The 22,858-nt window shown below is 34.7% G+C and overlaps 2 protein-coding genes across 13 annotated transcripts in view; both read right to left on the reverse strand.

Annotated features, from left to right (window-relative positions):
- Positions 1-22,858, reverse strand: part of LOC120771970 (putative sodium-coupled neutral amino acid transporter 11) — a 550,765-nt gene that overhangs the window by 222,001 nt on the left and 305,906 nt on the right. The gene's annotated exons all lie outside the window — the stretch shown is intronic.
- LOC120771967 (matrix metalloproteinase-14) overlaps positions 6,415-22,858 on the reverse strand; it is a 53,274-nt gene continuing 36,830 nt past the window's right edge. For 5 of the 10 annotated variants that reach the window (XM_040100306.1, XM_040100304.1, XM_040100305.1 and 2 more), the window contains exons 3-7: positions 15,931-16,337; positions 15,227-15,768; positions 14,788-15,164; positions 14,530-14,695; positions 6,415-7,520 (exon numbers count right to left, since the gene is read on the reverse strand). In XM_040100306.1, the coding sequence (XP_039956240.1) occupies positions 7,369-7,520; positions 14,530-14,695; positions 14,788-15,164; positions 15,227-15,768; positions 15,931-16,337 (1,644 nt within the window). In that variant the 3' untranslated portion in view covers positions 6,415-7,368. Of the gene's footprint in view, positions 7,521-9,779; positions 10,350-10,370; positions 10,991-14,529; positions 14,696-14,787; positions 15,165-15,226; positions 15,769-15,930; positions 16,338-22,858 lie in introns of those variants that run through there. The other 5 variants (XR_005705018.1, XR_005705017.1, XM_040100308.1 and 2 more) reach the window with 5 other exon arrangements.

Consider the following 22,858-nt stretch of genomic DNA (forward strand, 5'->3'; position numbering starts at 1 on the left):
GGCATGCACCTGGAATGTCCGGACCCTTAATTGGGAAGGTGCCGCTGCCCAGCTGTTTGTTGTCCTCGCAAAAATAAAGGCTGACATGGAATGTCCGGACCCTTAATTGGGAAGGTGCCGCTGCCCAGCTGTTTGTTGTCCTCGCAAAAATAAAGGCTGACATCACCGCCGTCCAAGAAATGCGATGGACGGGACAAGGACAGAGACGAGTAGGTCCTTGTGACATTTACTACAGTGGCCATATAAAGGAGCGCAAGTTTGGTGTTGGATTCGTGGTGGGAGGGAGACTCCGTCGCCGAGTACTATCATTCACTCCGGTGAATGAACGTCTAGCCACAATCCGCATCAAAGCGAGGTTCTTCAACATATCGCTGATTTGCGCCCACGCCCCGATGGAAGGGAAGGACGATGTGACCAAAGATGCCTTCTATGAGCGCTTGGAGCGCGCTTATGAGAGCTGCCTCCGCCACGATGTCAAAATCGTGCTTGGCGACCTTAACGCTAGGGTGGGAAAAGAAGGTATATTTGGCACTACGGTCGGTAAATTCAGCCTCCTCGACGAAACATCCCCAAATGGGTTGAGGCTGTTTGACTTCGCCGGGGCCCGAAATATGGTTATCTGTAGTACTAGATTCCAGCATAAGAAAATTCATCAAGCTACCTGGCTGTCTCCGGATCGAAAAACTACCAACCAGATCGATCATGTTGTGATAGACGGAAGACACGTCTCCGGTGTTTTAGATGTGCGTGCGCTCCGAGGCCCTAACATCGACTCGGACCACTATCTTGTTGCAGCCAAGATTCGCACCCGCCTCCGTGCAGCAAAAAACGCACGCCAACAAACACAAGGAATGTTCGACGTCGAGAAGCTGCAATCACAACAGACAGCCGAACGATTCTCTACTCGGCTTGCACTCCTGCTCTCTGAGAGCACTCGTCAACAACTCGGTATAAGGGAACTGTGGGACGGCATTTCAAATTCCTTACGTACAGCTGCAACCGAAACCATTATTTTTCGGAAAGTGCAAAAGAACAGTTGGTACGACGAGGAGTGCCGTGTCGCTGACATTCCATTACCCGACCATGAAGAAGTTCGAATAGCAATTGCCCGCCTCAAGAACAACAAAGCGGCAGGGGCCGACGGACTGCCGGCCGAGCTATTCAAACACGGCGGCGAAGAACTAATAGGGAGCATGCATCAGCTTCTTTGTAAAATATGGTCGGACGAAAGCATGCCCAACGATTGGAATTTAAGTGTGCTATGCCCAATCCATAAAAAAGGAGACCCCACAATCTGCCCAACTACCGTAGGATTAGCCTCCTCAGCATCGCATATAAGGTTCTATGGAGAGCATTGTGTGAAAGATTAAAGCCCACCGTCAACAAACTGATTGGACCTTAACAGTGTGGCTTTGGCCTGACAAATCAACAACCGACCAGATACTCACCATGCGCCAAATCTTGGAAAAGACCCGTGAAAGGAGAATCGACACACACCACCTCTTCGTCGATTTCAAAGCTGCTTTCGACAGCACGAAAAGGAGCTGCCTTTATGCCGCGATGTCTGAATTTGGTATCCCCGCATAACTAATACGGCTGTGTAAACTGACGTTGAGCAACACGAAAAGCTCCGTCTCCGAGCCGTTCGATACCAAACGAGGTTTCAGACAAGGCGACTCCCTATCGTGCGACTTCTTCAACCTGCTTCTGGAGAAAATAGTTCGAGCTGCAGAACTAAACAGAGAAGGTACCATCTTCTATAAGAGTGTACAGCTGCTGGCGTATGCCGACGATATTGATATCATCGGCCTCAACACCCGCGCCGTTAGTTCTGCTTTCTCCAGGCGGGACAAGGAAGCACAGAAAATGGGTCTGGCAGTGAACGAGGGCAAAACGAAATATCTCCTGTCATCAAACAAACAGTCGTCGGACTCGCGACTTGGCTCTCACGTCACTGTTGACAGTCATAACTTTGAAGTTTTAGATAATTTCGTCTATTTAGGAACTAGCATTAACACCACCAACAATGTCAGCCTGGAAATCCAACGCTGGATTGCTCTTGCCAACAGGTGCTACTTCGGACTGAGTAGGCAATTGAAAAGTAAAGTCCTCTCTCGACGAACAAAAGCTAAACTCTATAAGTCGCTCATAATTCCCGTCCTGCTATATGGTGCAGAGGCTTGGGCGATGACAGCAACCGATGAGTCGACGTTACGAGTTTTCGAGAGAAAAATTGGCACGGCGAATATCGCATTCGATGGAACGATGAGCTGTACGAGATATACGACGACATTGACATAGTTCAGCGAATTAAAAGGCAGCGGCTACGCTGGCTAGGTCATGTTGTCCGGATGGATGAAAACACTCCAGCTCTGAAAGTATTCGACGCAGTACCCGACGGGGGAAGAGGAAGACCTCCACTCCGTTGGAAGGATCAAGTAGAGAAAGACCTGGCTTCGCTTGGAATATCCAATTGGCGCCACCTAGCGAAAAGAAGAAACGACTGGCGCGCTGTTGTTAACTCCGCTATAATCGCGTAAGCGGTGTCTACGCCAATTAAGAAGAGAAGAAGCTTTTTTATTCCGGCTATTCAAAAGAAAAATTATTGAAAATTACTCAGTGAAAATTTTACGTGTGTTTCACACAAAGTGTTCAATTGCGAAGAGGTCGCCCTAATATCGGCCGGCGTTATTTTTGCCATCAATGTATGGCAGCCCAAGACACATGAACGAGTACTCCCAGGATGTGATGACATACGTGGGGAATTATGGATGGCCGTCAAACAGCAAAGCGATCGTCACGATGTTACAGCACGACTGTTAGATGTTGGATGTACTCTGTTGAGTTGCAAAAAGAGGTTTGCCGCACACATTCTTCTTTGGATGGTGGATGGTGGTTACACTAGATCAAATTGATGAAATCATTTCTGCGGAAATTCCTGATGCAGAGATTGATCCAAAATTAAAAGAAGTGGTGAAAACCAATATGGTTCATAAACCTTGCGGACCACACAATCCCACTTCAGTTTGTATGTCTGGCAATAAATGCACGAAACATTATCCACGTGAACTGATGATGGATGATGGATATTTACTCTATCGGCGTCGCTCACAAGACGACAATGGCAAAACATTTAGCATTCAATTTAGAGGCGTGAATATTTAAGTTGACAACACATGGAGCGTACCATACTAGCCATTATGGTCTAATTCACATTCAAAACTCATATCAATGTTGAGTATTGCAGTTTGGTGAAATCGATCAAATACGTTTGCAAATACGACACCAAAGAAAGCAACATGGCGATTATTGGCCTTGAATGAGATGAGATCAGCAAGTATCAAATGGGTCGACATGTGAACTGCACGCTTTTTGGGATATTTACTTTTGGAATACATGAAAGTTTTCCGACTGTTGTGCATCTCGCGGTTCAAATTCATTTAAGTCATTGCGTATTGTGTATGGTAAAGTGTGTGCAACTTTTTGAGAAGCATGCCAGCAATTGCAATTGCTGGAACATGATAATCACAAACGATTGACAATTCGATAGCTACTTCATATGCCACTGAAGGTCGCATACTTTTCGCGAAGATCTTTTGACATATCAGCCTTCAAATTAGCGTCAATTATTGGATACAAAAAAAAAATGATATTGCTGATGACATTTTACATTGTATTCGAAAGAATTGGAAATGGGAAAATTTCGGTTGATATTTCCAGTGGTTTGATATCAATTCACCTGCCTTTTGTCAATTCACTTCAACGAAAGACGAACTTATCACGAATGTTTATCCGAACATTGGCCAAATTATCGTAACTGCCATTACTTGAGCGCACGAACAATTTTAGCTGCTTAAAATACCGCTGTTAATGACTTAAACTGCAAGATTCAAAGTTAAATTCGGGGGGTTTGCGCTCATACAAATCGATCTATCGTATTGACAATGAAAACGAAGCCGTGAATTATCCAGTTTAATTTCTAAATTCTTTGGATAGGTTTGGATGCCGCAGCATCATTTGCGTTTTAAAGTTGGATCTGTCATTATTATGTTTCGCAATCTGCATGCGCCGAGACTGTGTAATTTAACCCGACTGATTGTGACGCAGTTATTGAATACAAGGGGGCAGAATGCTTGATTCTACGAATTCCTTTGAGTTCCAATGATTTGCCATTTCAGTTCAAACGTATTCCGCTTTCAGTGAAAATTGCATTTGATATGACAACCAACAGGACACAAGGATAGTCGCTAGAAGAGTGTGGCATAAATCTGGAAATGCTATGTTTTGAGTTTGAGTTGGAAAACCATCGTCTCTGTACATTTACGCACCAGAACAGAAACCACAAAACGTTGTTTATCAAGCTGCGCTACATTGAAAAAAAAGTAGAAAAATCGCAAATGAATGATTTTCAACACAATACAAATTCATTTCAAAACACATAATTTCACGCAGGACAACGGCTGCGGGTTCAGCTAGTTATTCAGTATAATAACAATTCTTGAAATTTTCTTGTTTGAAAACAATTTGGATGTGATAGAACTTATTATTCTTTAAAAAAAATTTATTTCTGGTGAGTCACACACACACAGCGCGCGAAAATACTTATCCGTATCCTTATGGTTATGGGCAGATGGACTACGACTCCTTGTTGGCGACACGATAGACTCGGGTATAACGATTGAACCTCTTGGTTCACTGTAAGAAGCGAAAGAGATATCAAACCTTCTGGTTCATGGATGGAATCGAATGAGGAAGAGCCCGTTCGGATCTATCTCTTTTAATAGTTTGGGTGGTGAATACTAGAGTCGATTCGTTGATGATCGTGTGGTTGTTGTGTTGTATGATGAGCGGTATTAGGTGCTGTGTATGATGCGTGTGTGTGCAGTGGTGTGTGTTGTGAACTGTTGTGTGATGATGTGTTGTGATGTGAGGTGATGTGATGTGTTATGATGTCGGATGTGGGATGTTGTGGAAAGCTCATAAGTCATGTGAACAGGAACCCTTCAATTATTTTAAGCTGAAATTTTTTAAGCTTTAGGGAGGGTTGTACCGTTAAGTTATACAAAATATAAGATTGATTCTAAATCGGACTTCAGCACGATCAAATCTTAATCCTTAGAATTCGTTATAAAAATTTATGGTTTCCTCATCATTCAGGTTTTTTCGTCGCTTGTCCATATTATCTCTTCAGAAAATAAATAAAATATTTTTCAGTACAAAACTCGCCGTGGTTTAAAAATACCACTACAAAAATTACTACTCATAAGTGTAGCACTTCCACATAATTTTTAAAATTAATAAATACTTACCGTAGCGGTATTCTACAAAGAAAATAATTAATTGTTCATCAATATATTATTAGAAATATATGTATTTTCTGCACTTTTTCACACCGTATTCCATTTACATGCACAACCTTTCTGAAGATTGACGTGAAAATAACGACAAAACAGGTAGAAACAGAGAAACTACACCTGAACATCTGATATGATCGCACCATTATCCACTATAGTATAATATTATTTGGTACGCATTTTAAACCTGTGAGTCACTTGGAATAAATGAAAATGCTTGCGGTCCAAAAAATGATTCACCTGTGCGTAAGTTATGAAGAAAAAGTGGTACAAATTCTAGACCGCCGCCGTGCTTTAATAAGTTTTGTTTAGTGCTGAAAATGAAGGAATTGGTCTGGCCGTTTTCGACATCAACAAGGTGTGGCCAATTTCTCTTTTTTTTTCGTTGATCTTCACGGTGATCACGTACATATGTAATTTAATTAAAAGGAGTGTACGTTTTTTAATTATTTTTATGTTGTATTTTTTTAACCGAATATTTCAAGAATATTGTGTTAAAATTTCAAGTCGTTTGAAGCAAAATTGACGAAATTACTATAATTTTTATATGATATCTTATAATCGTTTTGCATCAGATTTTTTAGAAGCGTTTTTTCCATAATTGGCGTTTTCAAAGTCGGTGCTCTCATAACTTTAAAGCTACTTCACCGAAGAGCTATTTTCAAATTCGCTAATTTTTATTCCACAATTACAAATTAGCTATTTTTTCGCCTTCAAAGTGATCTAAAAAAATTAAAAGTTGGAAATTCGAAATACGCTCTCAGCGATATCTGAGAAAGCCATTATCTGATGAATAAATCATGTTTTTTGGTTTCCGATGATCCAGCAACAGGAGGACTGTGTAGAAGTTCAATGAAAAGTAGAACACAGCCGCGGAATGGAAGAACGACTGGCGCGCCGTTGTAAACTCGGATATAAACGTGTTGACGCCAATAAAGAAGGAGATGATCCAGCAAAAAGTTATGAGGGGCACCTACTTCTTTTTCCGAGGCACGTTCGAATAGTTGTTGCTTTACCCCGAAATGAAAATATACATATGTATGTAAGTAAAATAAAACAGTTGAATTTTAATGTAAGTATGTATTTTGCGAAAATTCCATTTGAGCTTATTTACAAAAGTATATACAAACATTTGAACAAACCTATCATGACTTCGATATCTGGAGTTAAATATTAATTCCGTGGTTTGGAAACATCACTCACACAATAAAATGTACAAAAACTAGGAAATAATAATAAAATTGTTATTATAATTCCCAACTTACATAAATTTCTTATTTATAAAAAATATTATTGAAAGTTACAATTTGCTTTACAATGGGTTTAAGGCAGAAAATTGCATATTAACAAAATTAAATACTTTTACTTATGTTATGATGAAATACAATATTTAATTATGTACATGTGAACATTTCTGGGCCGCCTAGGCACGAAAACTGTACTCGGTTAAGAGAAATTCTTAAGAGAGCACTTTAGATGGTTTAATATATTAAGTAAAAAATATTTGAAACCTAATAAAAAAGGGTAAATTTGGTTTCAAAAATATACCTTTGTCGACTTTGTATTAAAAACTCACTAGAGATGATCTATTTTGATTTGTTTAGAACTCGACTTGCAAAATTCGGAATTTTCAACAATGATGTTTTTGCACTTTTCACATATTTTAGAACTATTGGGTCATTCTTCTGCCCCATTACCACAAATGCTTTTACTTGGAAAACTAAAGTTTATCGGCTAAACTAAGTTAGATAAAATGTCACAATTTGTTTGAATTGCTAAAACTAAGAAATGAGCTTATAGGTATAATTATGATCTAAGTACATATGTACGTAATTACAGTTATTTATACATTTCTTTAAAGCTAATTTTCGTGTACATAAGTTTCAAACACTTAAGGAGGGAGGAGGTGCGGTCATTTATTGAACTCGAAGGAGGTGAGTATACAATTTCTCTGCTCATATATTTGGCGTTATATTATGTATGTTAATATCCATTTCTTTAGTCTGCGTGATTTTTATCTACTTTTAAAATTATAAATAAGCACCATCAAAGACGTCGCCAAGAACATACTCCAGTTGTGTGATGTATAATATTTGTTCGCAGAATTGCTTTGTCTCGAAACATCGGCTTCCGGAGACTCGTCATGAGCTTGATGATCGTCATTTCCTGTTTGTGAAATGTATATAATTATATTATATATTTATTATTATACTCTATTAACTTTTTTGTAGATTAACATGAATATTTTCTATACTATTGTATATTAAATTAAAGTATGCATAACGGGATAGAACTTTTCCCCCATGAAATATAAAAATTATTATTTATTGCTTTAAAAAGTCATTCCTTACTTAGGAACTTTGGCATAGAACAGACTTCGGGAGTCTGTGTTTGTTTTTCACAATGGACTAAAATAAAAATAAATAATAGTTTGCTATATTATGTCTATTAATACATTCAAATAATGTTGAAGGTATTTGTAGACTTGTCTTTAACATTACAATATTATTTTATAAAGAAATAAACATAGTGCTTGAAATTATTGCATTCCTATTTTTTTGAAGTAGTCTTTAATTTAGGAGTTTGGAAATCGGTATTTTTCTGGGAGATATGACCGTCAATACGGGGATACATTCAAGTTCAGGAAAAGCAATTGCATCTCCCAAAATTAACCGTTTGTTGGGGATTGTGGTATGGCGGCATCATCACGTCTTATTTCTTTCGAAATTTGATGAAATCGAGACTCTGTGACTCTTATTTCACGACTGTTGAGTGCAAAGTTTGGCGACTCGTTAATTTCGAGAAATTACCCACTCGAATGGCCGCCAAGGTCAAGCGATTTGACTAGATTAGATTATTATCTCTGGGGGTATGTTAAATCAAAGGTTTACGCCAATCGACCAGCAACGCTCGAGGAGCTCGAAGCAACATTCAGCGTACTATAGCCGAAACTCCAGCCAAAGTGCTGCACCGGGTCATCAAAAATTGGCGTAAACGGTTGGAGATATTCAAACGGCATCGCTGTTTTCAGAGCAGGTGAGGAATATTGCTCCCAAACGATCGATTTGAATACCTACATATACATGGACAGGTAATGATCGAATGAATAAGATTATAAATTATTTTTATTTGGCTCTTCAAAAAAAAAAAAAAAACGAAAAACGCGTATTTTGTCACCTACAAGTTGATAATCATATACATTAAGCATAATACGGAGGTATTATCTTTGTAGAGTGAAATCGATCTTGAACAATGTAAAAGTAGCGTTTTTAAAACGAAAGGATAACCTTCAAGAAAAAATATATTATTATTTGAATTTGTAAGCGAATGAAAATAACGTAAAATTAAAGTCTTTCTTTGGTATTGAAGTTAAAGAAGAGTTCGTTGAATTCGTGCAAGTGCGTAAGGCCTACTGCGTTTTGAAAAATCAAAGTATTTATAAACATAACTTTTTAAAGAATATATGTACATACATACCTACTTATTATGAGAAAAAAAGCATAGCAGACAAGAGGGAAAAATTTTAAAGTAGAAAGCCCTAAATTGATTTTGTTTATCTGTGTTTCTGGTATTTAAATGTATCTTTTTACGTGGGTTCTTATTATGATTTTTTAAAAAATAAAATTAATAATAATATTTAAATGAGCGCTCGATTATTCGTGAAAATTTAATTTGAAAGATCAACGAAGAATTATATATTTATCCCAAAGTTTTTGCAAATATATTTCATGGATGTTTCAAAATTTCTCTGCTAGAAAAGATCAATTTTAAATAATGACGATTTCATGCATCCTTTTTGCACTTTGTATTAATCATGATTTTGAATGAATATTAGTAAAATGACCAAGGATTAATTTTCATCGTTATATTGCTGTACAAGGTAATGAACATCTGTTAATCTCCTACATATGTAAATAATCCCCAAGTATTGAAATAAATTAGATGTATTAATTTAATGCTCAGGAGATGTGGCGCTTTATATTATAATATAACAAATATTAGCATTATAAATAATATTGGCTGAAATATATAAATATTTATATAGTAATATAGTACATTTACATATACGTATGTATGTATATAACAAAAGCATATACACATAAATTCATTAAGAGATTTAATTATTGTATTCGATTCCACTGAAGAATCTTGTGTAAAGCTCGTTCATGCCAGAGTTAGGACAATGGTTTTGGCAGAAATTTGTTTGGGCACATAATTTTGGATTTATCAGGAATGCTCTAAACATCGCGTGTAAGCTTTTGATAAGAAATTATTACACATAATAATCCAATAATATTTAACTGAAAAATCTCTTAATGACAAGTTTTTCTTAGCTACGAAATCAATAAATATGAAAAAGAAAGTTTCTACTTAATTATGCTTAAATGTACTAGCAATCGACAATAAATAATAACTCTCACGTACGTGTGGTGTTGTGGCTTAGCAAGCAATCTTGTCATATTAATACTCGTCGCATGTAAGCAGGAAATACGGCATGGAGACGGTGCGACCACAGAAGTAAGCGCTAGTTTTCTCTTTCTTGGCATTAATTTTACTCGTAATAGTGCAGCGTCAACTGTTGCTACTGCTGCAGGACGCACAACCTCCATGAGCTGGACATAAGTAGTTTGACGAAGACAAGCGATATGTAATGTTTTGATGAATGAGGAAGCTGGATGATAATAGCGATGTGCTGGATTGTCTGCCTAGTTCCACGATTTTACACGGTATAGATGATAATTAGCAACTTTAGTTGCTTTGCACACAAAAATTAACTAACAAATTTACAAGCAATATTGTTCTAAGACCCTTATTATTCTTACACTATTTTATTTAACTTTTACGTTGTCTCTTTAGTTTTCCACTATTCCACTATTTTTATGTTTAAAAAGTTATCGTTGGATACAACTAAGAAATATTTATGACACAATTAAAAGAAGGAATTCGCTATGTTCCACATCCAACCAGGGATATTCCCTCTGCCAGGATTCTCATCTTTCATTTGTAAAAATATTTAAAAATTTCACAGTTCACAACAGTGGCAATTTTTTCGTCGCAAATATATGTTTGTATGTGATCGTGGCAAAAAAGAAATGTAAGAATTATTTAAATAAAAATTTATACATATTTACTTCGATAGTGTGCATAAAAAAATACATTTATGGATATAACTACAAACATTCAGCTGCAGTATCCCTCTAAACTACTCACTACGAATTTGTATAAATACTACTCGTACTATAATAATTTTCTAAACAAACATATTAGTGCATGTAAATACTTATAGTTGCTACTGAATTAATTAAGCTATTTGTAAAAACACGTCTAATTCTTTTAAAACTACTCGCAGCTACATACATATCTGCATTGATGAGAGATGATAGCCTAAGACATACGCACGCCGATTCACCATACTCAACCATCAACACATCTGGTTGCTTTTGTATACACGAATTGATGCATACATTGTTTGTTGGCAACAAATAAGTATATCCGTGCCTACATTTCGCATATACTACTTAAACCTTGATTTTTTACCTTCAAATGTGTTCTAAGTTAGGTATTCTATATTTGTAACTACATACATATTTGTATGAAATAAAGGAATTTGTGAGTTCAGCCACGTTTTTTAATGCCTGCAAAATAAACCAAATTCAACAAAATGTGTTTTAGATGTCATACATTTTTAAAAACTATCTCAAGATAAAGCGGTGCCTAACCGATCAAAGTTATTTACTCAGAAGTACAGTGCGGAGTGCATAGACAATTTGCAACCTCAAGGATGGAAACAGTTATGAATGTACCTATACATATACTAAGCATATATGTATATACATATATATATATAATACGACTAAAATAACAGTGAAAATCGGCATTCATTTATAGATATTATAACCTTAACAATATAAAAATAGCAAGCATTTGTTATGCAATTTATTTTAAGCAAATTAGTTTAAGTTTCAATTAGTTACTACTGCCCAATAAAGCAAACGGACATGCCGAAATCGATTACAGTCGAATAATTATATAAAATAAAAATATGAATAAAAACTTGCATATAGAAAAGATATTACTAAATAACCGTTATTTAATTGCAAGATGTAATTTTTTTGAACTTATGAAAATACTATTTGCACTTTTTTGAAGCCGTACATATGTATCATATAGTATGTACCAGAAAGCAGCAACGAGTATGATTAAATGAGAGCAAACAGCCAAAAAGACAATCAAATCAATTCAGTTCATCATAGACAACATTGTTGAACAGTTCGAGTACCGACCAGCGTCATGAACAATCTGATATTCGGCAATCACGATCGAGTAAACGGTATGGCTGACTTCGATTCAAATCGTATCATGGCAGTTCATAGCATTGCGACGATTGCTTGAATCGAACGAATGTGTAACTGCGTGGAAGCTACGAGTACAGCAAATTTTCTGCTGGATTGATTTGAATCATGTGTGGCAATGCTAATGCGAACGTTCATAAACAAATCATGTATAAGCGGATCGCTGATTCAAAGTTGTTCTCTATTTGAAGACAACCGGTTTGATTCGTGTACATGAATCGAACTGATAGAATTAGATAGATCAATAATCGATTATGAACAAAAATTTATTACTCGTTGCAGTTCTCTGGTATGTACATATTTGTATATGTATGTATGTATGTATATTTTAGCGTTTTTATAGCAACATGTTTAGCTTAACCATGCACGTTTTTCAATGACTACGAAGTTTTAAATGATACCGGATGACTATTTGCACCTCAACATTTTAATAAAATCAATTTTTATATACATACGTATACTTTTTGCTGTGGCTGATACATAGTTAGTACCACTAATACCATCTATATGATTTCTATTATTAAGATTATGATAGTTAGTTAAGAATATATTGCATTTTTGGTGAACCAATCATTTTCAAATGATTCTTACATGAATTTTGAACAAATGCTTATGATTTAAAATATATTTTTTGTATTTATGAATTGTATTGAATTTGAACATAAAGAGATAAAGAGTATACTATGTCCTTATCCTGGTCCTAAGCTACCTCCCCACCAATTTTCAGCTAAATCGTTCAGCCGTTCAGTCGTTCTTGAGTTATAAATGTTGTACCTAACACGACTTTCTTTTATATACATAGATATATGTACATATATGTATATGTATACTCCGCATGAGGATTTAGAATATCAGATAAATGAAAAGTAATATTTGGCTACTATTCAACTACCATTTTTAACGCCATTGAACATATCTTTACATGTGCTTATTTCTGCAATCAGGAAGGTACTAATTTTGTAATGCTTAATGTATAAAAAAATTATAAAAAAGGTAACTACTCTTCACAAATAAAAAAGTTTCAATAGAAGAACCTGATTTTGTTCGTTCAGTTTTAATGATAGCTACATGATGCTACATGGTATAGTGGTCCAATCTGGAAAATGTCGTCAATATTAGTTGACTGCCTTGAGCAATAGCCCATACTGAGTTTCGTGAAGGTTCACCGTTAGTTAAAAAAGTATTCTCTGAAAGAGCTTGATGGTTCAGTTTGTATGGCAGATATATGCTATTGTGGTCCGATATGGGGGTTTACGACAAGTGAGCGGCTTAATTGGCAGGAAAGATCGTGTGCAAAATTTCAGAGCGAGACTGGGGAACTACTACGCGTGTATACAGACAGACGGATAGATGGACATTGATGAATCTGTAATGTATATGGTGTATGTTGTCTCTTTTTGCTATTTGTTGGTTTGATATTAGGCTGGAACCTCACGCATTATTCTAAATGTTTAAAAGAAGTGTTACAATAGCATTATGTTAATAAAAGCTCCAAAACTTCATACATATGTTATGAGTTTGCTTCAGCAAAATTAATATTATGCTCCCTGATTAGTAAATAAGCTTTTTATACCCGTGCGACAGATAAATCAAGTGCGTTTGTTAATTACATTGTTAAATACTGCTTATTTTTTATCTTATAGGATTTGCATTTTGTTTATAATATATGTGTTATATTTATATATATATAATCACTATTCTCCAATTGTAGATTAGTGAAACCGACCAGGTTACCGTTTCCGAAGAAACTTGTGAGTTCTGTATTCAGTTGGTTTAAGTGAGCATCGTTTATGTTTGTACTACATTTTTAAGGTTATCAAGTATTATATTGTTTTCTTAACGGTATGTTGAATCATCGGGATGAGAAATTCAATGAGAGCCCTACTATGTTTAAGCGACAAGTTAAATGAGAATAGGATGAGCATAAAATTAATATTCACAAACTAATTGAGTTACTAATATTGCCAATGATTGTTAAAATTCAATAAAGGAATTATTTGTTTGCTACATAAAGTGCCGTGCTGTAAAATGATTGATTATTTAGAGTCGATTACATACGATTACTGGTGCAATGATCATATGATTATTTATTTATCATATTTCACATTGTTAATATACTAAGGCATTTTTGATGTTATCTTGTTAGAAAGATTTAATGAATTAGCACATATACATTTGAACTTCGTACATTTTTGTTTTAAGAATTATGTCTCCATTTAGTATAATAGTTTTCACGCAATTGAAAAAAAAAAGAATTTTAGATCACATACTTACTATATATTATTATTACATATATTCGTATGTTCTTAGAGAGAGATAGGAATGAGAGGTGGTTGTTATAGGGCATAGTATATGAAATTTTATTGGTACTCTGCGGTGATTTTAAAAATTCAATTTTGATACTATATGATATAACATGCATTGTTTGTGAAAAAGGTATTATGAGGCTTTGTTCCATTTAACCAGTATCAGTTGGAATAAATTTATAACAGCGCAAATGAACACTTTAACACATCCAGATTCGTCTATTTCATGTAAGCACTTATACATTAAAGGTAACACAAAAAACAACACAGTAAGTAATGAATTAAGACCAATACATATATAAACACATATTATATAACTCGATGAGATGTGACATACCATATTGATCCTTTTTGTAACATTTCAAAGAAATTTCAAATTATTCCTAATTAAATGAATTATAAAACGGGTAAGAGATCTTATGAAGTTAACAACTTTACATTAGTTGCGATATAAATATTTAACGGCTGATTGCATTTTTCAATCTCACAATGTGCTCCTCGGTCGGTTCCACTCACCTGCTTCGAATTGTAGTGATTCGTCATTTTCATCATTGTTGTATGCCGAGTGCAAAAATGGTTCGTAGGAATTTTCAATTATATTACCTGTTGATGACGGCACATTTTTGCATCCGAACCACCAGTGGGCAGATGGTCGAGGGAATGGCGGATTTGCCGCGTCCACCTATTCAATAAAGATAATTTGTGTAATTAATTTAGCTCAGTTTTCAATATGTATCAGCTTAAATCTATGAGCTAACAAAAAAAAGAAATTACCGAAAATGTTCTGTCGTTGAATCTGTAGTATTTATCACCCTTGAAAAAGTATGTATAGCCATTGGTGTACTGCAATGCAGCATCAATATTATTTGGCAGGCCTTCCCAATTTGAGATGGGTTTTGGATAACTTGATTTAACTGGCGGCCGCTTTAGTGGGTCGAAGCGCCAAAATTTACTACCCTTGTAGAAGTAAATTTTGCCATTACCTCCCCAAACCATAGCTGCATCCAAATGATCTGGTATTCCTGTAAATCCTTCACTAATTTCTTTTGGATAATCACCATCCATTTGTCGTCCATTGTAACGCCAATATTTGGTACCCTTGAAGAAGTATGTCTTGCCATTTTTGTATGTAAATGCTGCATCTATATCGCCTATTTAAAAAATCACAAATGTATTTGGATATTACATTATATTTTTTTAATTTTTTTTTTACCAGGTAAACCCGCCCAGCCATCCGATATAAGCTTGGGATAACCGTCCGCAATGGAGTTTTCAGTAAGCCTATAATATTTGTTTCCTTTGAATGCATATGTTTGTCCATCGGCCGAATTAAATAAAGTGTCAACTTTTGGATCTTTGCAAATGAGGTCGTCCCGTGGAACTTTCGGTGCTGAAATCACTGGCCTTTGGGTAGTTTTTGGGAAACCACCACGATCAGCTACTCCGACAGTTTTCTTACCATACAGAGCTTGAATAGCTAGAACGTCGTCGGAGTCAAGTTTAAATACGGGATCAAATCCACGATAAAACGGTGCCATCAAAGCAGAACGCACATCTGAGTGAGACAAGCCCAATGAATGGCCAAATTCGTGGGCTGCAACTTGGAAAAGGTTTGTGCCAGTACTTGATCTAATTGTCCATAACTCAGCATCATCAAAATGTGCATCACCGCCAAAGACAGGAAAGAATGCGTGTGCCAAGGTACCACCGACCCCATCAAATGCGTCACCATCCCCATGTTCGCTTTCAACGAATCTGTAAAATAGATATTACTTATTGACTTAAATTTGAAGTTATTCAATGACCGTGGTGTATAACTACTTATATATGTACATACATACATATATGATATACATAATGTACATATGAATTAAATTCAACTAAAAACGGTTTGTATTCGTTAGTAAAAATGCTTACTTAATTTCTATGTGAACTGGTCCAGAAGCTTTCGGAGTAAATGATAAATCTGTGAAATCGCTCCATACACTGAAAGCACGTGCTATTTCGGCGTCAACATCGTTACGTTTGAGTCGTTTAGGATATTTAGAAATCTTATATGTCAAAGCCTTAACACGCCACCTGCTTCCCTGTAAAGCGTATCGCTTGGAACGACTATCGGTGCCAAATCCCACCTTATCCCTAACACCACACCGTGGCAATGACATTAGCTCCAAAGTTTCTCCATCCAAGTCTCCGGTTACATTTAAGCCAGCAAAACTCTGGAAATCTTGCACAGCTTTAGTCCATGTGGTTGCATCAAGTAAACCGCCGTTTGCAGGATTACGGGCTGATGCAGGCAGATAACCGAATTGTGATAGATAAATCTGGAAAGGTAAGGACATTTTCAATTTTAACATTTTGGTACATACATATTCGAATCATTTGTATATCTTATATATAAAAATGAACCACAGCACAAAAAGACGTGAAAATTTCCACGCGTATTCCTTTAGTCCTGGAGAAGGTCCTAACGGCGGCCTGTTTTGCAAAATTACCCTCGATTTCGCTATTTCTGTGTATATTTATAATTCAAGAACGGCTGAACCGATTTACATAAGCTACTTTCTAACGTTTTATGTTAAAAGTCATAACAATTCATAAATAAAAAAAATTTATATTTCAAAACATAGGCAATTGTTCAATATTCATGTAAGAATAATTTTCATTATTATACCATCTATTATGAGATAATAACTTATTGTGTAATTATTTTGCCTAAATTTTACTTTCTCTTAATAGTTGTCTCCTATACTATAGTACTTCTAGTCTGCATTAGTAATTAGTTACATGAAAGTGGCACGTTCTAACGAACAAAACATATTATACAATTCATTAAAACACTAAGTGTCGTGGATTAGTCACAGCAGAGCCTATTAATTACCTACAAAAATGTAATTTTTGTATTGTACTTATTATTTATTTTTTGTTTTGGCAACACTACATCGACTGGAGCACTGCAGTGTTCTCTACGTTGTTCCATAATCGTGAATTTTAGTGTAATTATTCAAAGTTGGTAAAGTAATTGGAAAATGATGTTGGGTATTAATTTTATAAATGTAAATACTTATATATTGAAGTTTTTAAGGGGGTATTCTGGTATATTAGAAGAAAACAGAAAAAAATTAAAAACTAAAAAAAGTAAAAAATTTCAAAAATTATGAGCTGACGAAGTGGGGGGTCTCTACAAATTTCCACGTGACCATACCCATGATTTCAATCCTGCTAGTTATCTGAAACCAAAAAAAAAAAAATATTATTAAAATTTGGGGATGGGGCTAGTTCCAACCATAGACAAACCTATAAGGAAGACTCTAAAAAAATTTCAAGTAAATCGGTCCAGTAGAACCTGAGAAATCGTGGGTGTCGTTCCGAAAAAGTTAGTTTTGAGACGCGTTTAAAGTTTCGCGTAAAGTCTTTTGTTCGATTAGTTCCGGCCGAACCAGTTTGGATGCCGGGTCAGAAAAATGCCTATATCTCCGAAAATAATTTGAATTTTGAAAAATCCTCTTGTACACATATTCTTGAATAGTTAAGCTTTGAAAATTTAAAAAAATTTAGATTTTTTTTTAATTTCTTTCAAGTCTAGACCTTAATGTTGGAAGATAACTGACGAACTATCCATGTTTTAAAAAAAAAGGTTGTGGAGATACTATAATATTCGCTATAACTCAATTCGTCTGAATTGTATATATTGTAGAAACAACAGTATATCGTACATTATCAATATACTTTTTGTTTTCCAACACATTTATCTTGCCGAAATGTATGAATTATTGCCAGATAAGGCTAGTTAAATATTTTCCCCTTGGTTAGAAGCACAAAGGTCTGAGAACAATTATTATTCACATACAATTATAACGTACACATAATATATTGTATACTTATGCGATATGCAAATTTACCTTGCAATATCGAATTGGTAATAAAATCGACCAGTACGCAACTAGACATACCGTAATTGTAATCCATCCGACTTATACCAAACGCAGTCGCGGTCTTCGATTCGACAAGCATTGCAGAGTAGTTATTGGAACAAACTGTGCGCTACTATGTACTCTGACGCATGCGTGTTTTCTTTAAAAGAAAATTTTCTTTCCGCGAAAAGAACGCATTTTAGAAAGCTCTTCGCGACTTTCGTCGATGATTTTCCTTCATGGAATTTTTTTGTGCATTTTTTGAACTAATATGGGACTGATTAGATTTCTGATGCCTGCTAGAAGAACAGCACATATGTATGTATGTAAATGAACCTGCTTAAATAAAGAACAGGCAACCGAATAGTAGCGCTTGCAGTTCCTACCAGTTGCTAAGTACGGTAGTTTGCAATTACTTTACATCGGACGCTGGGTATGTGTGTTAAGCAAGTGTTATATATTATATGTATGTATATATATATTGATGATAAAAATTTATATTTGCAATGCGATGAAAGATATTAGGTGATTATATAAGTAATTTTTACTCTTTTGTAGTAAAAATAAAAGTAAACCTATATAAGTGCGTATGTAGATTTAAGCACGTACATATGTACGTAGGTTTAAGTATGTTTATGTTCGAATGAAATAAATTAATATAATATAATATATATATATATAGATATTTATGATCTATTTATGTATGTAATGTGTACATATATACATATATACCTACATAGAAAGGTATAACAATGAAATATTTCAGATTAAAGAAATCGTTTCAAAGTATCTACATATATTGTTGAAAGTTCAATATAGATTTATTTCGAAGTAATTTGAATAGAAAAAATATTGAGGGCGAAAGGTTATTAGAACCATAACTTTTGTAATAGATTTTTAGAACAGTGGGAGTTTTTTTCCATGCCATAGGAACAAAAATTATTAAACTGATATACTCGTGTTTAAGTTCATTTACCTGTTGACGTTCGTTTAATTAATGCATATGTACATACATACATACATACATACATACATTAATTTCAAGCTGACGCATGCGCATGGATTTACATACATATATGTACATATGTACATATGTATATAAATCTGTCTTTGTGTGCGGGTAGTCCGTATATACTAAATTTGTAAATACGTAAATAATATGTACATACGTCATATGTGTGCATATTTTATACGAAGTTAACAATCAACGCGCAATCGGTTTAAAAAGCATTTATTATTATTCTATATGCGATAATTTTTTATTAACACTCCACAGCTAGACTTCCTACTGAACATTTCCTATGCATTCACTGAAACAAAACATTGCCATATAATTATTGATATGTATGTTTACCGAGCTACGTGAGTATTTTTGAAAATCGAGTAAGTAATACTCGTTCAACCGTCCGGTAATGAAAAAAACTTTTAGGATAGCACTAAATTGCGAATTCAAAAACAGCTGAGAGCTTGATTAAAATACTAAAACGCAATAAAAAGCATTATAAATATGTGGGACTTCTTTAGATATAATATGAAGTCTATGTATGCATGCGTATGTATGTTAATATATGTATGCATATGTATATAGCCATAAACCTCTTATTATATATAGTATATACACATATATCTATGTATATATATATATATATATATATATATATATATATATATATATATATTTATAAATAAAACAGGATTAAACTTTGCACGAATAATGCCTCTAGTGTACATATGTATGTCACCTTATGACCAAAAGTTGTTCAAATCCAATACAAAGTGTTCAAGCCCCTGGGTACCGAATATTAGTACCCCGGTACCTTTAGTTGACTTTTGTATCGGCCAATGCCTGAGATATGTGCATATATAATTGAAATTCAGGGATAGTACTGCTCTGACAATGGTATGTCTGTATGTCAAAAATGCGTTGAATCGGATTAATACTTCCCTTAGCTCCCCATATACCTAATGTATTCAGATTCTGTGACACCATTGAAAATCAGAATTGATTTGCAATTCTGACAGCTAAGCAATTCTTATCCACAACACCCCTGATAAAGATAATCGAAATTCACGGTGTCTTTGTAGCGTATATATCGGCCAATATGTGAGTTATCTCAACATAAATAAGAGGGCGTGTTTTACTTATAATAGTGTCCATTTGTGTTTTAAATAGATAAATTTGTGCGAAAACTTGACTTAGCCCCTATATATTTAATATCAGGATTCTCGAAAATCCGGTTGACTTTACTCTATATGATTGTTTTTTTAAGTATGGGGCACATCAAGTGCTAATTGAGCCCGATAGGGCTGCACTCCTACCTACCTATGGGGCATGATAATAGTAGGTGCTATTGGGCAGAAAGATAAAATCGGATCCATACTACCTCAACCTCCATATAATACATATACCTATACTGACAGACAAATAAGGTTTGTTAGAAAAACGAAAACCATTGTATATTTTTTATAAATGTAAATGTAAATGTCTGTCAGTATAGGAGTTATATACATATGTATGTATATTTACATTTCTTGGATTTCGATCCTCAGGTTGACGTTTTACAACATAAAATAGTATTCCCCTGGCTTTGATTTGTGTAAGTTGCAAGAGTCGGTTGCACCTGAACTTAACCCTTCCTTACTTGTCTACATGTCAATCCCTACACAAATATATTTTCTTTCTAGTCTTTCAGTTCATAGCATTTAATATGATATTTTACGTTATTCTTTGGGAAAATAAAATAACAGGTCAATTGAAAAATCCCAAAAATCCCCCCCATATTAAAAAGCATTTTTTTTGGCAAATTTCGCTTCTTCCTTTCAGCATAGTTTCCTTCAAGGGTGATACACTGATTATAGCGACTTTCCAACGTTTCGATACCATTTGTTTAGTACGAGTTTTCCTTTGCTTCAAAATAGTTCTCAGTTTCGGCGATCACCTTTTCATTCGACGAAAATTTCTTCCTAGTGAGCATTCTTTTGTGATCTGAGAACAGGAAAGTGAAGTGATGGAGAAATGCTTCATTTCATTCAATTTCATATTAACGTCATTAAAAATCATTTTGTGAATTTGTTTTTTCCTTATAATTCTCCAGGCAGAAAAATCTTAATAGCTAAATAGCTAGAAAGACAAATTAAAAGATCTGTGATTTAAAAATATATTCGATCATTAAATTACTCTTTATTGTTTGTTGTTGGAAAGCATTTTTAGATTGCTTAGGAGAGCATTTATTACTTTAATGATAGCAGTAGGAGTAATATTCTATAAATATACAGAAAGACATATTTTACACTTCAATAATTGGAAATATTGGTCAAGTTGTTACTAAAATGACCGAATTGTTCGTCAAGTGGTCTTGATTCTAGGTATTACATATGTACATATGTATGTATATATATAATTTTTGGTCATAAGATGGCATACACTAAAGGCATTATTATTAATTTCTTCTTGATTTGTGTACTGGAAACTGAACGAATCACGTGATAGTATTTAAAATTGTGCTAAATGGGAAGTAGGCTTGGTTTCGCACATTTTCACAACGTAATAAGAATATGAAAAGAATGCCATGTACCAAATCGATATCGATCTGTAGGGTCTAGAGGTATGGGATTTTACCAAAAAGGTGGTCATCCAATTTTTGCACCGGCTCCAATAAATCCTTGGCTAAGAAATTTTGTGGAAATCGGTCTGTAGGGTCCCGAGATATGGGATTTAGCGCGGTGCCACGCCCATCGTCAATTTTTGCATCGGCTCCTATAAAGCCTTGATAAGTGGATATCGCGCGTTTAGTAGTTTTGAACAGTACCGTTATATGGGTAGTGAGCGGGGCTTTCATCCGATTTCATTCATTTTCACACTGTCGGTAGGAGTTTTTGTAGTATTTGTGTTGGGCGAATTTCGTTGTTGTTGTAGTTTAGGAGATACATACATACATTAAACTTTTCAGAGGGCGAATTATATTATGTTCTTACCCTATAAAGCAAAACCTATTAACTTCGCCTACACCCAAACCTTAATACCCTTCACAGGTGCTTTTCTTACATTAACTATACGTACATACATATGATAAACATGAACGGTCAACGGTTTGATTTATATCGATCAGCTTGTATGGCAGCTATATCATATAGTGCCGCGATATTGGAGGCGACAGGATAAACTTCTTGGAGGGAAAATAACTTTTGCAAAACTTTAGACGTTTCCTTTTGGGTAACTTCATGACAAACTTAAAATATCCTATTCAGGGTATATAAATTTGGAAATAAAATGGGTATATATGTACATACCATTAATGTGTATACATACATATGTATGTCAACTAATTACTATATAAATATATTTCGATATATTCGTATAAATTTCTATATGTCCTTGTACGTTGCGTGTAACACGCCAATATTTGTAATCTCTCTAATGTAAGTATATTGTATATACATAAGTATGTACGTGTGCAAATTACATGCTTACATACGTACATATACGCATTCTCCCTTACATACATATGTATGTGTATTTATATGTGTACAGAGGGTTTATATAACGGTTTATACACATAGTAGCTGATATTGCTCATATAATTTTCACTTAATACATTTAGAGATCCATAAATGTACATACATACATATATGTATAACTTCTATACGTACATACTTACATATATAAAAATTATATATATGTATATACATATATGTATATATAAAAATAAGTATGTCACATTTTCTCTGACGTGTAAAATGCCAATCGAAATTTCATTACTTTTTCTATTGACAAATATTTGTATCAATTATTTTCAAAATTAAATCAAAGTACAATCCCTCGGATTCTTGTACCGGCAATAGCGTTTTCGCCTTTACTCGTAAACAATATTACATATCGTCACCTGAAATGCAAAAGATCGTAACAACATTTTCGGAAATTTACTGTGGCA

This window comes from Bactrocera tryoni, chromosome 3 (genome assembly GCF_016617805.1).
Source record: "Bactrocera tryoni isolate S06 chromosome 3, CSIRO_BtryS06_freeze2, whole genome shotgun sequence".
Lineage (NCBI taxonomy): Eukaryota > Metazoa > Arthropoda > Insecta > Diptera > Tephritidae > Bactrocera > Bactrocera tryoni.